This window comes from Sus scrofa, chromosome 14 (genome assembly GCF_000003025.6).
Source record: "Sus scrofa isolate TJ Tabasco breed Duroc chromosome 14, Sscrofa11.1, whole genome shotgun sequence".
Classification (NCBI taxonomy): Eukaryota; Metazoa; Chordata; class Mammalia; order Artiodactyla; family Suidae; genus Sus; species Sus scrofa.
In genome coordinates this window covers 35,540,862-35,559,856 of record NC_010456.5, presented here as the reverse complement: position 1 = coordinate 35,559,856, position 18,995 = coordinate 35,540,862, and the positions used below count along the sequence as shown (strand labels likewise).

The 18,995-nt window shown below is 41.5% G+C and overlaps 1 protein-coding gene across 5 annotated transcripts in view; it reads left to right on the top strand.

Moving 5' to 3' along the window:
• Positions 1-18,995, top strand: part of FBXW8 (F-box and WD repeat domain containing 8) — a 168,706-nt gene that overhangs the window by 53,869 nt on the left and 95,842 nt on the right. For all 5 annotated transcript variants that reach the window (XM_013990336.2, XM_021073706.1, XM_021073707.1 and 2 more), the window contains exon 2: positions 9,213-9,317. In XM_013990336.2, coding sequence (XP_013845790.1) covers positions 9,213-9,317 — 105 coding nt within the window. The remainder of the gene's footprint in view (positions 1-9,212; positions 9,318-18,995) is intronic.

Genomic DNA, 18,995 nt, shown 5'->3' with positions numbered 1-18,995 from the left:
TGCTTGAAGCAGCCTGGGCTTCAAATTCACTCCTCAAGTACTCTTTTAAATAGCTTCATGGTACCAGGCACACTTCTAGACATTGAGTCTACAGCAATGAATAAGACAGAGACAAATCCATGCTCCTATCAAGCTTCCACTCTAGGCAAGAAGGAGATGGACAATGAACAAATAATTATCAATTAATAGATGCTCTGGAGAAAAAGCAGGTGGAAGGGATAGAGTTCGGGGAGGGGCTGTAATTGTTTCTAGTGCCGTTCAAGAAGGCTTTCCTGGGAAGTTCACACTTAAGGAAGAAGGTGAGGGAGCAAGCATGCAGAGATTTGGGGAAGGGATTCTAGGCAGAGAATGGTAAGTGCAAAGTTCTGTGTGACCAGGGCCAGGTGGACTTATGGGCCTGTGTGACCTATATCATCACAAGGGGCCCCAGGCTGAGAAGCGCCTTGTGCTTAGTTTAATGCTCTGTTGTTGCCATCTTGAAATTCTTCCTATTAAACAAGAGGCCCCATATTTTTTTGTGCCGGGATCCACAAATTATAAAGGCAGTCCTATATAATGATATGAGTATGCCTGGAGTGTTTGGGATCCCCTATGTGAAACACTCACTACAACAACCCATAACCCACATAGGCCCCTCTGGGACCTGAAGCTTTTGACAGGGTAGCTCCTCCTCCTTCTCCTGACTTCTTTCTGGAGAGAAAAGTTAATCTATCTCAGTATAGACCAACAGGGGGCTTGAAAGCAAAGGTTCAGCCTCTTCTGCTCACTAGCTTTCTCCATTTGCCCAGCCTTCTGGGATCACCTCCTCTTGTGCTTGCCCGAATATTTTGTTTATTTTTCCTTCCTTTCCACCTGTGGCATATGGAAGTTTCCTGAGTTAGGGGTGGAATCAGTCTAGCTGCTGGCCTAGGCTACAGCAGTGCTCGGCCTTAACCACGTTTGCAGCCTACACCATAGCTCATGGCAACACCTGATCCTTAGCTCACTGAGCGAGGCCAGGGATTGAACCCGCATCCTCATGGATACTAGTTGGGTCCTTAGCCTGCTGAGCCACAACAGTAACTCCAGCCTCAATCCTTTAGATTGCTATTTTGTGTCCATCCCTTGTCAGAGTGCCCAGGGGAATTGTACCTGTTGGTTGTGAATGAGAATGATTCTTGAAGTTGGGAAGCCCATTTAAAAACAAGTTCTGGAGTTCCTGTTGTGGCTCAGCTGTAACAAACCCAACTAGTATCCATTAGTACTTGGGTTTGATACCTGGCCCTGCTCAGTGGGTTAAGGATCCGGCATTGCCATGAGCTGCACTGTAGTTCGCAGACTTGGCTTGATCTGGCATTGCTGTGGTGTAGGCTGGCAGCAGCTGTAGTTGCAGCTCCAATTTGACCCCTAGCCTGGGAACTTCCATATGCCATGGGTGTGGCCCTGAAAAGACAAAAAAAACCTAACAACAACAACAAAAAACCAAAGACAAAACAAAGTCCCATGACATTTAATGTGCATCTACTGTATGCAATGATGCAATGCAATGTGTTTGTTAGATATTGTGGTGTTATAGTTCAGTTTTATCATCCACATATGCAATTCACAAAAATTTGTTGAATACCTTTTGCTCTTATAGCGAGGCAGGGGGATTAGGTTAAAAGATAAACTGGCTTTTTGTGGGTTGCTTGGGAACTTAACCACTCTTTATAGCATTGTTGCTTTGGAGAAATGAGTTCCAAGTTCTAAATAGCTGGCTTACTAATGAACTTGGGAATGCCTTGGGGGACTATCTCTATTGCCTTTCGTAGACTCAAGTTTTTATTCTCTTTTACATGGCGATGATTTATCTCTTTAAAAGATTTTAGCTCTTTGAGTGTTGACATCATTTCTTATACATTTGCTAACAGCACCACCCCTCCTCCCAGCACCTGTCATGCCCTGAATTCCGATAGTGTTTTGAATATAAAACACCTTATTTTAGAAATGCATTGCTTTTCATTGTGGAAGTATCACATGGTCATTGTAAAAATATTGAGGGAAATCAAAAGAATAGATGAAAACAAAAATCTCTTGTAATGTCATTGCTCAGGGACTACAGCTGATAACATTTTGGTGGACTTCTGTCATTTTTTTTTTCCTTTGTATAAATAAGAACATGTGTTTTGAGACACATTTGGGAATGTAAATGAATGCCTGTTTATCTGAAAAAGTGTTTTGGAGCTTCCCCCCAATCAACCAATTTTATTTTAAAGAAAATGCAGGTGAAACTGGAACTCATCCATTCCTTCTGGTTGAGATTGTGTGGGTCTGCTCTCCTCTTTAGCTGTATGTGGAAAGTTGAGATAAATTCCTTTAGAAAACAGTCTTCTTTCAGTGGCAGATTTAGCAGAAATGTTATGTATCTATTGTTTGAACTCGCGGTGCTTTTCTCAGTTTCTTAAAACACCATCTAGAGAGATCGTTCGTGTTCTGTTTGCCCTGGAAATGTACATTGGGAACAGATCTTAAGTCAGTTTCTTCACTTTTTACTGATTTGGCTCTTAGTAATTATCCCTTCTTCTACTAAACAAGAGAAGACAGATTAAATTTCTAACAGTACGGCACAAAACCAATCCATTTACAGAATTAGTCTTACATTAGCACATAAGAGTACAAATCAACCTCCCTGGGGATGGATCTATTTGCAATTTCTTTTAGCATTTTTGGAGTAAGTCCAGTAGACTTTGGGAAAATCTAGTATTCACTGACTTTGAATTAACAAAGTAACATGACCCTTTTGTGGTGGTTTTTTTTTTTTTTTTTTTGGGAAAGGGTTTATTTTTATATCTGTCTATAAGTTAGGGTTGTGGTTCTCAACTTTTGGTTTGCATGAGGATTCCTGAGGAACAGATGCTTGAGCCCTGCCCCTGAAAATTTGGGGCAACAGGTCTGAGTGAGACCCTGGGCCTTTGGTTTGAAACACACACCCCTCCAAGATGTTTTGATGTATAATACAGAACAGAAGTGGCTTTTGTTTTGAAACACACATACACACTCTCCAAAATATTTTGATGTATATACAGGACAGAAGTCACTAATAGTGGGTAGAAAATCAATATTTGAACCATTAAAAAAAGATTAAAAGCCAGGATGTATGTTGTCAAAAGGATATTTTTCTTTAAATCTGAAAGAATGTTAATACTTTTAAATTTACTGGTCTTCTGTAGCATAAATTTGGCCATTCTACCATACTACCCAAAGCAATCTACAGATTCAATGCAATCCCTATCAAATTACCTATGACATTTTTCACAGAACTAGAACAAACAATCCAAAAATTTATAAGGAACAACAAAAGACCCAGAATTGCCAAAGCAATCCTGAGAAACAAAAACCAAGCAGGGGGCATAATTTTCCCAGACTTCAAGAAATGTTACAAAGCCACAGTCATCAAAACAGTGTGGTACTGGTATCAAAACAGACAGACCGATGGAACAGAATAGAGAACCCGGAAATAAACCCTGACACCTGTGGTCAATTAATCTTTGACAAGGGAGGCAAGAACATAAAATGGGAAAAAGAAAGTCTATTCAGCAAGCATTGCTGGGAAACCTGGACAGCTGCATGCAAAGCAGTGAAATTAGAACACACCCACACACCCTCACACCATGCACAAAAGTAAACTCAAAATGGCTGAAAGACTTAAATATAAGACAGGACACCATCAATCTCCTAGAAGAGAACATAGGCAAAACACTCTCTGACATCAACATCATGAACATTTTCTCAGGTCAGTCTCCCAAAGCAATAGAAATAAGAGCAAAAATAAACCAGTGGGATCTAATCAAACTGACAAGCTTTTGCACAGCAAAGGAAACCCAAAAGAAAACAAAAAGACAACTTACAGAATGGAAGAAAATAGTGTCAAATGATGCAATGGACAAGGGCTTAATCTCTAGAATATATAAGCAACTTATACAACTCAACAGCAAAAAAGCCAATCAACCAATGGAAAAATGGGCAAAAGACCTGAAGAGACTGTTCTTCAAGGAAGATACACAGATGGCCACCAAACACATGAAAAAATGCTCAACATTGCTGATTGTAAGAGAAATGCAAATCAAAAGTACCACAAGATATCACCTCACACCAGTCAGAATGGCCATCATTAGTAAGTCCACAAATAACAAGTGCTGGAGGGGCTGTGGAGAAAAGGGAACCCTCCTGCACTGTTGGTGGGAATGGAAACTGGTACAGCCACTATGGAGAACAGTTTGGAGATACCTTAGAAACCTATACATAGAACTTCCATATGACCCCACAATCCCATTCTTGGGCATCTATGCGGACAAAACTCTACTTAAAAGAGACACGTGCAGCCACATGTTCATTGCAGCACTATTCACAATAGCCAGGACATGGAAACAACCCAAATGTCCATCGACAGATGATTGGATTCGGAAGAGGAGGTATATATACACAATGGAATACTACTCAGCCATAAAAAAGAATGATGTAATGCCATTTACAGCAACTTGGATGGAACTAGAGACTCTCATACTGAGTGAAATGAGCCAGAAAGACAAAGACAAATACCATATGCTATCACTTATAACTGGAATCTAATATCCAGCACAAATGAACATCTCCACAGAAAAGAAAATCATGGACTTGGAAAGCAGACTTGTGGCTGCCTGATGGGAGAGGGAGGGAGTGGGAGGGATCGGGAGCTTGGGCTTATCAGACACAACCTAGAATAGATTTACAAGGAGATCCTGCTGAGTAGCATTGAGAACTATGTCTAGATACTCATACTGCAACAGAACAAAGGGTGGGGAAAAAAATGTGTACATGTAAAGGTAACTTGATTCCCACGCTGTACAGTGGGGAAAAAAAAATTGGCCATTCTAAATTATTCTCTAAATGTTGTAGTCATAGTGAAATTTTTATAATATGACCAAGTTTCCCTATAATGATATTTTCAGTGTCTTTAATCTCTTTTTCTTCTTGGAATAGCTTAGTTTCTGAAATGCTGTCATGTACATTTCCATGTTTAAGTCACTGTAGATATAATTGGTTAATGTGGTCCATTATTTTTTGGGTAGCTGTAGGCTTCAAAACAGCTTAGGTGGAAGTCTGTTAGCACCCTTTAGATGGCAAGGTATTTCTCCACACACAAATAGCAAATAATATTTTTTTGTCTTATATTTATGACTTATGGGAAGTGCCAAATGAGAGCACTTAAGATCTTGCTGCTGCTATTAAGGTATATGTGGTTACTGTGCTACAGCCTCTGTCCAGGATGTGGCACTGCATCCTTGTCAAATCATGTGTACCTATAAAAAATTGCATTTTCAATCATGGGGTCAAACACGCTTATAACTCTCAATCATTTGTAAAGTGTTTCCCAGGTGATTTTACTAATAATAACAAAGTGAAGTTTATGAGTTATTTACTTAACCTTGAAACTACTCTAGCTTTATTTGCTTTTTTTGGTATAATAGACATCACTAACTTACCTGCATTCCATTGTAGCCTCCTTCTTAGAAAGGGAAGTGGGTTACCTAGATTAATGTCTCTGGAATTGTATATAAGAACCTTTGGGAATATGTTGAACACAGGACTATTTGGGAATAAAGGTTGGATTTTCTGTGAAACAGACACTGATATAGAAATCTGCATGGAGGTGGTTTCGTGGTTTGGCCTTTCTGAGAAGTCCCAAATTGAGGTCTTTGTACTTAGTTATTGAGTAGTCATTGGATGGGAGTTCCCATTGTGTGGCTCAGCAGGTAACAAACCCAACTAGGATCCATGAGGATGAGGGTTTGATCCCTGGCCTCGCTTGGTGGGTTAAGGATCTCCCATTGCTGTGAGCTGTGGTATAGGTTGCAGACGCAGTTTGGATCTGGTGTTGCTGTGGCTGTGGTGTAGGCCCACACTTATAGCTCCCATTCAACCCCTAGCCTGTGAACTTCCATATTCTGCAGGTGCAGCCCTAAACAAACAAAAAGAGTGGTCATTGGATGCGCACTGCCCTTGAGGAAGGAGTGTAACCTTGAATGAAGCAGCTTTTTTTTGGGAAAGGGCAGTGCCTTGAAAGGTACTAGCTATGAGCCGGTGACAGACAGCAGACAGCATTCTGGGCATCTGGGGGAATAAATGTTGTGGATCCGGAGGGGACATCTGAGCACTCTTCACAGCACTCACTACAGGAGCCAATGATGGAATGTCTTGTCAAAAGATTGCAAGTGTGCAACATAAAATTAGAGCATTTGGTCTCCTGATCTTGTGGGTCTACATATCTCTTAAGATGTAGAGATATGGACCTTTCTCAGGTTTGTGTTGTTTTCCTGCCATTCCCCAACTAGTGGTTAGCAACAGGAAAAGTCATTTACAGGAAAGAGTCCGGGATGTGATCTCTTTGGGATTGACCATCATTTTGGAGTTTAGATGTAATTTTAATTAAAATTAATTGTAATTCAGTTCTTTGAAGCAGTTCTTGCCCTTCAGAACTTATAAATGATAAGAACCATCGCAACCAGTGTGTTAACAGTGAGAGCAGCATGGCATCTCTGATGGTTTGTTGGTGGGGGGGCCCTAACACCCCTGTCTGGTCATTCACACCCTGTTGGCTGCCTCCTTTTCATCTGCTGTGCACTAGAACAGATCCTTCTGTAGTTATTACTGAGGTATAACCTTTTTAAAACTGATGATTCTTTTTTAAGAATCCTCTTGGAAAAGACCTTGTTGTGTGGATACTTTGATTGTTGAGACTCCTGAATGGTAGCCTCTGCTGTACCATCCCCTTTCTACTATCATCAGCTAACATCTGTGTATCATTTGACAAGGGAAGACAACTTTCTGTATAAACAGCAAGCTGGTGTGGGGGCTACATGAAATGTGGACCTAGTCAACAAATATTTGCTGAAGGACAATAAAGGGACGTGGATTGTCACTCAAGGAAAGAAAATAGTAGTATTAACAATCAATTGTTACATGCTTAGCCTTGGTACTTGTACCAAGCCCTTTCCATGTATATTTCATTTTACTCTTTTAACTGCTCTATGAGTAACCTAATAGGTATGTTCACATCTGTTTTATAGATGAGGAAGCTGAGAGTCAGACACAGTTAACTTGGACTCATGGCTAGTCAGATGGCAGAACCAGTATGATCAGTTTGATTCTGTGCTCTAAACTTCCATGTTGTACTGCATCCCAGAGATCATAGGAGTTGGGATCAAGGAGGATGGTGGCAGAGATTGAAGTATGCTAAGGCAGAGGTGTTATTTCTAGGATGAGAATAGAGAATTGGCCAATTCAGTAGGCAAAAGGGAGAAGGCTCCTGACACTGGAAATGTGACTTCGGCCCCAGCAAAACTGAAAGCAGAGATGATTTCTCACGCTTCATTGCAGTAACACCAAGTCCAGACACCACTTTATAGTGAGTCCCAAAGGGACTGATGGAAGAAAGCAATGCCTGGCACATCTCTGGCAGTGGAAAAAAAAAAGATAAATATGAGTTCAGATTGCATGAGCGTGGACTTTTCTTTGCCTTTATTCTACTTGTATGAGGACAAGGAACATATTTCTCACTTCTTTACCAGGTGGATAAGGTAGACCTCCGCCTTTCCCGGTACTCACGTAATCCAGAAGAGAAAGCAAAAGGAAGTCCAGGGCTGTGAGTGATAGTCTCTTACTGTGTGTGCTTTCCTCGACTCCCTCCATGGTTTTGATAATGAGTCTCAAGTTGGATCTGGGCAGAGAGAAAATGAAGCCTCTTTTTCTTGATGAGGATGAGTAAAGACGATTAACTGTAGGAGCGGGCCTCGCCTGACATGAGACCAATGACTTTCCATTATTTTTTTAGGCCAGGATCCCTTTATCTTCCAATTATACTTGCAGATTTTTTTTTCCTGTTGTTTTCTGTACAGCCAACACTTCTGTCCTGATTTAACATTCTGTTCTTTCTTTACCCACAGAGAACTGTCAGCTCTTCTTTTTTCCTCTAGAGATCTTTCTTGGCCTTCATGCTTAGCCTTGAGCTGTTTTTGAATACATTACCTTCTTATGCCCTGGATTATTTTTTAGCCTGAGACTCTTATATGAATGGAAACATGATTCCAGAAAAATCTTCACTCTGTTGCTCGGTAGGATTTAAGTCAGTGCTCACACTCCCTTAAAAATGCTGAGACTTTTCACGCAGCTTTGCAGTATACAACTGTTATATTTCAGTGGTGAATTAATAATTTGTTTGCAACCAGAAAGTCACTGATGTCAGCCAAAGCTTATTAAAAATGAATTGTATTAAGTTCTATTGGGACAAAGAGCACTGCTTTCCCTAGCTTTACAGAAGCGCACACCAAAGTGCTTTGGCAGGTAGATTCGAGAACAGGCAGAGGGATACGTATGTACACTTGGCCTTTTTTCTGTTTCACACTCATATTTCTTTGTGCTACCAGGATCATCATGACAGCCTTATCTCTCAAATAAAGCCTGTTACCTCATCCCTAATTGCTTATCCAAAGGCAGGCAAGCTCTAATTTCTCTGCATTAATAAATGACACCAAAGAAGTGCTTTGTTTGCACTGGCTCCCTCAGGTTAACCAGCTCGAGCTCCTGAGAATGTTAGGCAACCTTGTGCTTCTCTAGTGGCCAAGGGGAGATGGAGCTCACCTTACTCAAGACAGCACTTTGTTTATTTACCTATTGCTCATGTTCACAGCCCTTTCCCCTCTTCTTGATGAAAAACACTTGAGCGACCTAGGTCAGCACTTCTGCGCTGTGGGCGCTCCCACTCCCCTCCAAGCTGGGGGTGGGTAGCTGTTGTCCTGGGAGGACCAGTGGCCTCCCTGATTTCAAGGCTCTTTCTTGGCTGCCTCTCCTCACCTTTCCTTAGAAGCTGAGAGGCTTTCCACAAACTTTGGCGTTGACTTCTGTGGCATACCCCAGGTTGTGAGATGGCACCCTTGCTTCTCCGTCTTGAAGCAGTACGGGAGTTGGTTCTATGGAGTTGATACATGAATGTGAGGAAGGTGGGCTTGTGGGGGTGGGAGAACTGAGAGTGGCTGTGAAGTTCTGGATGAGTTCAATGACTGTGCTCCCAGGAATAGTGAGCATGCTTCGCTCCTGGGAATCAGCATCATCTCTTGTCACCACCTCAGACTATTGCCAGTAACTTAAAGGACCTGTAAATATGTGCATTTTCATATCTCAGAATTGTAAGCTTATTTCTTTTCTTTTTTCCTTCTCAGAATGAAATGGATGACGTGCCCTTCTTCAATAGCCAACTACCTTACGAAGTGGCAATCAATATATTTCAGTATCTGGACAGGAAAGAACTAGGAAGGTGCGCACAGGTAAGCTGTCATTAATGGAGCATTCATATTTACCTACATGTGTAATTCAAATATAGGAAGCTCCTCCATAGCAATAATTTTCTTAACAGAATGGCAAACTTTAAAGAATTAATGGATCGGATAGCAGCTTTACTTGAAGGAGAGCAACCTTGAACTTAAATGATTGTATTCCACATCACCATGTGGTATTTATCTTTTTGTGACCATCCACCCCAGAGCTGTGTTCTCCCTGCAGTCTGAGTTCTGGCTGACCTGTGGTAGCATGCTTGGGCTGACAACACTGTGCTCAGCCTTTACTGTGATCCTCTGAACTGTTAATCTCCTCACCGTTTCTAATGCAAAATTGAGAGGCTTTGGTCCAGTCAAGCCAGTCATTAGGTTGGAAGCTGAGAGTCAGCCTGGGGACAAAGCAGTGAAGGTCATGTTCCACTGTATAGTCCAAATTACCCTTCAAACACCAGAATACTGCTTCATGAGGCGCGAGGCATGTGAGAGCTGATACCCATTGAGGGAATTGGAGATCAGGGTCACCCATCTCATGCCTACTCTGGGGCACATGCCCATGGATGAGAGTGGGAGATACAGTCTAGGCTGGAGTTGATCGTATGCGTGAATCACAGAGCATCTTGATAAAATGCAAATTGGGATTCAGGAGGTGCAGGGTGGGGCCCCATAGTCTGCATTTCTACCAGGTGATGTCTGAGTGGCTTTAGCCATGCTTTAAGAGGCAAGCGTTGGATTTCCCACTGTGGTGCAATGGGTTAAGAATCCAACTGCAGCAGCTCAAGTTGCTGCTGAGGTTCGGGTTGGATCGCTGGCCTGGGGCACTGGGTTAAAGGAACTGGCGTTGCCGCTGCTGTGGTGTAGGTTGCGGTTGCAGCTTGGATTCATTGCCTGGCCTGGGCACTTCCATATGCTGTGGGTGCAGCTATGAAAATTTAAAGAAATAAATAAAATAAGAGACAATGTTTATGCCATTAAAATTAGTCTTGTGTTCTCTTTGTGTCTAATTTCTTGTACGTTAAATGTGTATATGATTACTGATTACTGACCATGTGGCTTTTTTTTTTTTTTTGCTTTTTAGGGCTGCACCCGTGGCATATGGAAGTTCCCAGGCTAGGGGTCAAATTGGAGCTAAAGCTGCCGGCCTATAACACAGCCTCAGGCATGCAGGATCCTAGCCACACCACAGCTCACAGCAGCGCAGGATCCCCGACCCACTGAGTGAGGCCAAGGATGGAACCCACATCCTCATGAATACTAGTCGGATGTGTTTCTACTGAGCTGCAATGGGAACTCCTCATGTGGCTTTTCATGGACAACTGTGTTCCCCAGAAGACTCTGGAGTATCCATTGCCCATAACAGCCAAAGAAATAATTTGTTTAGTGGTTACCATTTCCCATCCCTGGATTCTATAATGCATATGATACAAGTTTCTGTACCTTCAGAAGAAAGGGTTTGGTGAAATTGAGTGTTGGGAGAACTACTGGTGCAGAGTCCAAAGCACTACCATGAACATGAAGTTAAAAATATTAAGGCAGTTTTGAGAGTGGTGAAAACTATAGCCACACTTAAACGGTAGAGCTTGCTGACTCTATGGCAATTCAGTGAAATGACATAAAATACAGGACAGTTTAGAAAATTTCTGGTTTTACTCTATTTCCCTATTATGGTTTTGCCATATATCCCTAATACAAAGCATTTTGCTTAATCAAAATTATTTTTCTACATAAATATAAGTGTGAAAAGGTTTTTATCATTCTTGATGGCTACAGTATCACTTAAGAGGACAAAATTTTTTGATGCAGAGTGTGGAATCTTTAGGAAATGATAGAAGAAATTATTCAGAGGCTGAAATTCACAAAAATGTTTGAAGTGTAAACCATGCTCAGAGCCTATTGATTGCATTAACTAAGAGTACCTACAGTGTCTTCTTTCCCATGGAAATTGGATTTGTTATATTCTAACTTTACACATTGGCTCTGCTCCCAAAAGTTGAAAACAAGGGTGTAGCTAAATGAGTCCAGCTCCTGGATTCCAGCCTGATGCAGTTAGCCAAAGTCTTGGAACAGGGACTAATAGCTAGCTTTCCACAAAGTCAGCCTTAGATGATAAAATCTTCATTCTTGATAGGGAGCTGCTGTTTAAGGAATCTTTTTTTTTTTTTTTTTTAACATTGCTTTTTGCTCTCCTGGTTTGTAGAGGGCCATGTGGCTTTCACATCTGCTGCTGGTTTTCTCATCCAAAGAGTTTATCAGTGAAAGATAGGATCTGGTGGAAGAAGAGACCCCCTTTTTGGTACAATGCGGCTGCATTCCAGGGTAGATTGGTTATGCTGGTGAGATTATTCTGCAGGTGTGAACAGTTTAATTTGCAACACAGTAGTCCAATTGTCCACCAGAACTCTTCCCTCTTGGGCCATTTGGATTGGGGCTTTTGTTGTTGTTGTTGAACCTAATTTTTAGAGCACATGTATGAGAATAGAAAATATCCTTAAACAGAACCCCTGAGGTGGCTCTGATCTGTGAAGCCAGGATTTTTTTTCATAGAGCTTTGCATCAGGATGACAGTTAGATGGCCAGTAATTTGTAGACTTGGCTTTGTTTTTTTTTTTTTTGTTTGTTTGTTTTTTCTTTTTTCAAGCATTAAAATAAAAGCACAAAGTAATAAAAATAAGTAGCCATTTTCATTTATTTCTCATGGTGTTTTTATTTTTGAAACAGGGGAAAGGGCCTTCTGTTGAATGGAATGTCCTGCTGCTTTATGATTTTATTTTAGAGGTGGCTCATTCTCTGTCTTGCTCTTTCTCTCTGGTTCTCCTTTAATCTAGCTGCCTTGGGATTTCAGTGAAATTGCTTGGGCCAGTTATTTGGAATTGGCACTTGAACTATATGTGTGCCCTTGGAGAAAACTTGCTTGCTTAGATCTTTATGCCAAATTGGTAACTGACTAACAATAAGGAACCCTGATTGCGGAGGACTTCTGAGATTTCATTATGCCACAGACTGTGCTGGAGAACTGATTTGGCTCTGACTTTGTCTCTGTGCAGCAACCCCCTCTCTTTTCTGCTTTGTGAGGCTTTAGGCTTCAGAGCTAAAGTCCTCCTACTTTGTGATCCTTGTGTTCTCTTGATGCTGACCTCTCTAGCTCCTTGCTCTCCATGGTTGTCCCTGAGGCATTTAATATCTCCGTGGGACAGGTCCACACTAAAATGTCTCAACTGTTGTGGCTTCTAGTCAGCACTTATGCTTGGGGCATTTCATTGAGCAGTTTATCATTTTACTATTTATAATTTTATGTTCTTTTTTGTATGTATGCCCACAGGATTTCCAGGCACGTTATAGGGTAGCATTTTAAAATAACAGTTACAAAATTGTCACTTTTTAAAATTATTAAATTGGTTTATATGAGAAAAGTGTGCTGTTAAATTGCAACATGAGTAATCCTAAGAAGCAAAGGTTTTTAGGTATTTACCAATATTCATTTAAAATACTGGAAAATTCAGGGAGTTCACATTGTGGCTGTGTAGTAAAGAACCAACTAATATCCATGAGGTTGTGGGTATGATCCCTGGCCTCTCTCAGTGGGTTAAGGATCCTGCATTGCTGTGAGCTGTGGTGTAGGTTTAGCTGCAGCTCCAATTCCAACCCAGCCAGGGAACTTCCATATGCCACGGGTATGGCCCTAAAAAAAAAGACAAACAAAAAAAACCTGGAAAAGTCAGAGTTCTCTTGTGGCCCAGTGGGTTAAGGATCAAGTGTTGTCGCTGCAGTGGCTTGGGTTGCAGCTGTTGCTTGAGTTTGTTCCCTGGCCCAGGAACTTCGCCCTGCCAAGGATATGGCCAAAAACGAAAAAAAAAAAAAAAAAAAAAAAAAAAAAAACCCAAAAACCTATAAAAGTCATTATAAATCCATGGGAAGTTGCAAAAAATAGTACAGAGAAGTTCTGTGTACCCTTTCCTCAGTTTCTTTCATTGGTAATGTCTTGCAGAACTGTATGCAGCATAGTATCAAAACCAGGAATCAACACTCAGATTTCACCAGTTTAACAGGAACTTATTTGTGTGTATTTAGTTCTGTGCAGTTTTATTACATGTGTAGATCTGAGTGAGCACACAAGCAAGACACAGAACTTCAATCACAAGAATCCTGCTACTCTTTTAAAGCCACACCTTCCCTATCCCTAACCCCTGACAACAGCAAATTTGTTCTCTATAATTTTATTTTTTTATTTTCACTTTAACATATATTTTAGTTATGTGTATTTCCAAATGTGTAATTTAATTAATTATTGTCCTTTTAGGGCCCCACTCATGGGATATGGAAGTTCCTAGGCTAGGGGTCGAATCAGAGCTACAGCTGCTGGCCTATGCCACAGCCACAACAGCAGCAGATCAGAACCACATCTGTGACCTATACCATAGCTCATGGCAACTCGGGATCCTTAACCCATTGAGCGAGGCCAGGGATTGAACCTGAGTCCTCATGGATACTAGTTGGGTTTACTATCATTGAGCCACAACAGGAACTCCTAATGTATAATTTTAGAAATTGGACTGCAAAGGCAACAAGACCATGCTTTTCAAGTAAAAGGTAGGAAAATGTGCCTGAAGAATGTAATAAAGAAAAAGAGGGAAGGAGAGGTTAAAAACAAGATTTATAATAAAACTGGCAAGGAAGAAGTAGGTGTTACTAAAATAAATAAGTAATTCTGGAACTAAAGCCCAGTATATTAGATTATGATACTTCAAGTTTCAAGGAAAATACGGTCTTATGATCTTCCCAGATGTCCAAATAGGAGAAACTAAAATCTGAGTTTTTTTAGCTGCAGATCTTAATGACATCTTTAAAAGTCAGGAAGTTAGAGCCAAGCCTGGCTGGGTTGATTTTCAGTGCAGAAATGATTTTGAGGACCTATAGCTGCTGGCAGGGTTCCCTTAGTTCTTAACTTCCACCTTTGCCCCCAGGAATATACACCAAGAACTCACAGGAATTTTCTTTGAGTTCGCCAGGTTGCAATGAGTGCCTCTTCTAAAAGGAGTTAGGGAAGAGCAAAGCAACTCCAGAAAAAAGATGGGGAGCTAGCTGAAACAAGAATGGCAAAGTACTGACAATAATTTCAACAGAGTAATGGGGACTTGGGAGTTTTTTATCCTGTTCAATTTATTTTGTGTGACTGAAATTTCCTGTACTAAAATTTAAAAGAGAAAAATCAGAAAGCAAATCTGTTGTGACTCAGCAGAAACAAATCTCACTAGCATCCTTGAGGATGCAGGTTCGATCCCTGGCCTCCCTCAGTGGGTTAAGGATTGCTGTGGTGTAGGCCGGCAGCTACAGCTCCAATTCGACCCCTCACTTGGGAACCTCCATATGCCACGGGTTCTGCCCTAAAAAGACAAAAAAAAAAAAAAAAAAAAAAAAAAAAAAAGGCAAGAGAGAGTTGAATAAAAAAGTCAGGGCCTCCTGAGGCCAGAACCTGTGAGGAGCTGACCTTTGAAAATAAAAACATTCTAGTTTTTTGAAGTGTTGAACTTTAAAAAAGTTGGACTTACTCTTCCCACTGAGTTATTTGCAGAGTTATTTGTACTATGTGCATGTACTATTCTAGACAGTGAACAGAGCAGTGAACAAGACATAGAAAACCTCTGCCTTTTAGAAAGCTTTACATTATATGCAGCAAATACATCATTAAATATAGGCTGTATCAGAGGGTGAGAAATGCCATGGAGAAAAATAAGGCAGCAGAGATGTTGGGGTTGCAGTTTTAAGTGGCCAGGGAAGACTTGATGGAGAAAGTGATCTTTGAGTAGAGACCTGAAGGAGGGAAAGGGCAGCCTGTGCTGGTCTCTGGCAAAGATGAGTAGCAAGTACAAAGGCGTAAGGTGAGCACACCTGTTGTGTTTGAGCAGGAAAGTCAGAGTGGCTTGTGGTAGCTGGATGATGGCTTCCCAAAGATATTCATGTCAAACCTCAGACCTGTGAATGTTACCTTTTTATGGTAAATGGACCTTTGCAGGTGTAAATTAAGGATCTTGAGATGGGGTGATTAGCTTGGATTGTCCAGGTGGATTCAATGTAATTACAAAGCTCCTCAGAGGGAGGCAAGAGGTCAGGGAGGAGAGGTCCTACCTTGCTGGCTTTGAAAATGGAGGAAGAGGGCATAAGCCAAGGAATCTAGGTGTCCTTTTAAACCTGGAAAAGTTAAGGAAACAGATTGTCCTCTGAAGCCTCCAGAAGGAGTGCAACCCAGCTGCTAACACCTTGATTTTAGATTTCTGGCCTCCAGAACTGTAAGAGAATAAATGTGTTATTTTAACTTACAGATTTGTGATAAGTTGTTAGAATATCAATAGGAAACTAATACAGGGATGTAGAGAGCAGATGCTCATGAGAGAAGGAGAGCTAGTCCAAATTCAAAAGGTACTTAATCTTTTAACAGAACTTGATCTTTTACTCTGAATGAGATGGGAAGCCATTGAAGTGGGTTTTTTTGTTTTGTTGTTGTTGTGGGTTTTTTTGTCTTTTTAGGGCTGCACCAGCAGCGTATGGAAGTTCCCAGGCTAGGGTGAATCAGAGCTGTAGCCACTGGCCACAGCTACAGCAACACCAGATCCAAGCCACATCTTCAACTTACACCACAGCTCATGGCAATGCCGGATCCTTAACCCACTGAGCAAGGCCAGGGATTGAACCCAAGTCCTCATGGATACTAGTTGGGTTTGTTACCACTGAGCCACGACGAGAACTCCCACTGAAGTGTTTTAAGCAGAGGAGTGACAAAGTCTGACTTACATTTTTTTTTTTTTTTTTTTTTTTTGTCTTTTTGCTATTTCTTTGGGCCGCTCCCGCGGCATATGGAGGTTCCCAGGCTAGGGGTTGAATTGGAGCTGTAGCCACCGGCCTACGCCAGAGCCACAGCAACACGGGATCCGAGCCGCGTCTGCGACCCACACCACAGCTCACGGCAACGCCGGATCGTTAACCCACTGAGCAAGGGCAGGGACCGAACCCGCAACCTCATGGTTCCTAGTCGGATTCGTTAACCACTGCGCCACGACGGGAACTCCTGACTTACATTTTAAAAGGGATCATCTTCGTTGCTATGTGAAGAAAATGCAGGGGGACAAGGCTGGCATCAAGGAGAGCAGTTTGAAGGCTACCAAGATCACATGGTGGTTTGGACCAGGACTATGCTGGTAGAAGTGGGTGAAATCAGGGTTGCTGATGGAATGGGTGTGGGGAGAGAAAGAAGAGTCAACAGGACTTCAGGGTGTCTAGCTTTAGAAGCTGGATGGATAAGGTTGCTGTTACTGATGAGGGGGAAACAGTGGGTTGAGCAAGTTTGAGGGGGAGATCAGTACTTGGTTGTGAGGTTGCAGATGAGTTCTGGGTTGAAGGTGTTAATTTGGAAGCTGAAGATGTAAATTTGGAAGCTGTCAGCACATGATGGTGTTTAAAGCCAGGAAACTGACCAGGACCACCAGGGAAGCTAGTGTAGATAGAGGGGGTTGAGCTTGGCACACCAGGGAGATTAGATGCTAAGGAGACTAAGAAGGTGGTACCTGTGAGATGGGAAGAAAACCCACCATGCATACTTCCCTGAACTAAGGGAAAACAGTTTTCTAGGAGGTGAAGGTGGTCAAAGATGATAAGCAGTGCTGGTAGTCAAGTGAGAGGAGGACGAAGAAATGACTGTTCGATTTAGCAATTGGATGTTGGTGGTGTGGCAGGGGCAAGAGTGAGTGTGTTCAAGAGTGAATGGGAAGGAGAGAAATTCGATAATGAGTCTGTATACAGCTGTCTGAGTACTGTATGTTCTTCGTGTATCAGTGTGTGTAACTGGAACAATGACACCTTCCCCCTGTTGTGGTCCTCACTGGTAACCCTAATCCAGGCAGAGTTAATAAAGTTAGTTTTTGAGCCAAGGGATTTTTTTTTTTTTTTAATGCTGCAATTCATAGTGGTGCTATAAAGCACAATGCTGGAGACACTTTTATTAGCAAATTCTTGCAGCTGAGACTCACTCAGTGGGGCTTTTACTGGGCAGGGCCATTCCAATCCTGCTATATTAAAGTTAGGGCTTTGGAAAATTGACGCTTGTAAACTTTCTAGATTTAATGTAATTTAAGAAATCAAAACTACTATATTTCCTTTTGGTGAGACTCTTTCAAATTTACTTGTTTTAAAAAAGTTTAAAGGTTTGACTAGATCTTTTTCTTGTTAATTTTTTTTCCCCTTCAGGATTAAATTCTTAAAACCTGTTGTTTTTGTTCTCTTTAAAAGAAGAATAAAAAGGCAGCCCTCCTTTTATAGTTTGCTTAAGAAATCGTTGGCACATTTCTGTGTTTAATACCTAATTGTAGGTACAATCCTGATCCCTTTTTAGAAGTAATTCTCACCTCTAGCTTTTATAAATCCCTTAGAGAGCTTTATTGTTTTTTATCCAAGATTTAAACTTTATCCTGAATATTATTTTCTGCAGAAGAAGCCCTGTGATCTGGGGGTTAGCAGTGGGGGTGATACACGGAAACGTCAACTTCTTGTTGTCAGGTTTTCATCCCATAACCCTGTTGTACAAATTTCAGATTGTGTTATTTAAGATTACTTGGCATTTTCTTTGAAGCTGATAAAAAAAAATGTTTTCAGCTTCCAAGGTTTTGAAGGTATAACATATTTGAGACCTCTTGAAAGTCTCAGTTTTTCCTTTTTGTCTTTTTAGGGCTGCATCTGCAGCATGTGGAAGTTTCCAGGCTAGGGGTCCAATCAGAGCTGCAACTGCCAGCCACAGCCACAGGAATAAGGGATCCGAGCCTCATCTGTGACCTACATCACAGCTCACAGCAGCACCAGATCCTTAACCCATTGAATGAGGCCAGGGATCGAACCTGCATCCTCATCGATACTAGTCGGGCTTGTAACCTGCTGAGCCACAATGGGAACTCCAGTTTCTCTGTTTTAAAGTGGCCGTAATTTATACAGTTTAGTTCTTATGAAAACTTATCCTGATTTTTTAATTTAGTTGGGATATTCACTGAGCATTGAATTTGGATTCTGAAATGCTGATGATTCACTAGCTCCATCTAACAAAGGAGCCGCTGCAGCCTCGTAGTTGATTTTTAGACTGTCAGAATTTAAAAGATTGCCCCTTATTTGGGGAGTCTTGTGATCTAACCTCACTGTAAAGCCGGAGACCAAAGCTTTTCACCTCTAGCTTCTTCAGTGATACCTAGGAAGGCAGCCTAGACTCTGGGCACATCCATGGTATGTCACCCACCTACAAAAGGTGTCAGTTTGGTAGCTTGAGGTGGAAAGTGGATGAGAATTGCTGGCCTTAGTGCCCAGTATGCAGTTAGTGCCCAACATATAGCTTAAATCTGTAGACCAATAACCCATGTTGCTATTCTCTAAGGTATCTTCTGGAGAGCCCTGGAATTTTGAGGCCCTTCTTGCAAGAAGAGTTCAGGAGCCAGATAAGCTGGAGGAATGCAGCTTTCTTATATCTCCTTCTTAGGAGTGTGCAGCACATGTCTGTTAAAAACTCTTGAGAAGTTCTGCAGTGAAGAGCCCTGCTCAGTTTTGTTCAAACCAGTATTCTCTAAACTCATGTGACCATGGAATCTTTTTTAAAAGTAACTTGTTAGGATAAACAGATGGCCAACAAGCACATGAAAAAAATGC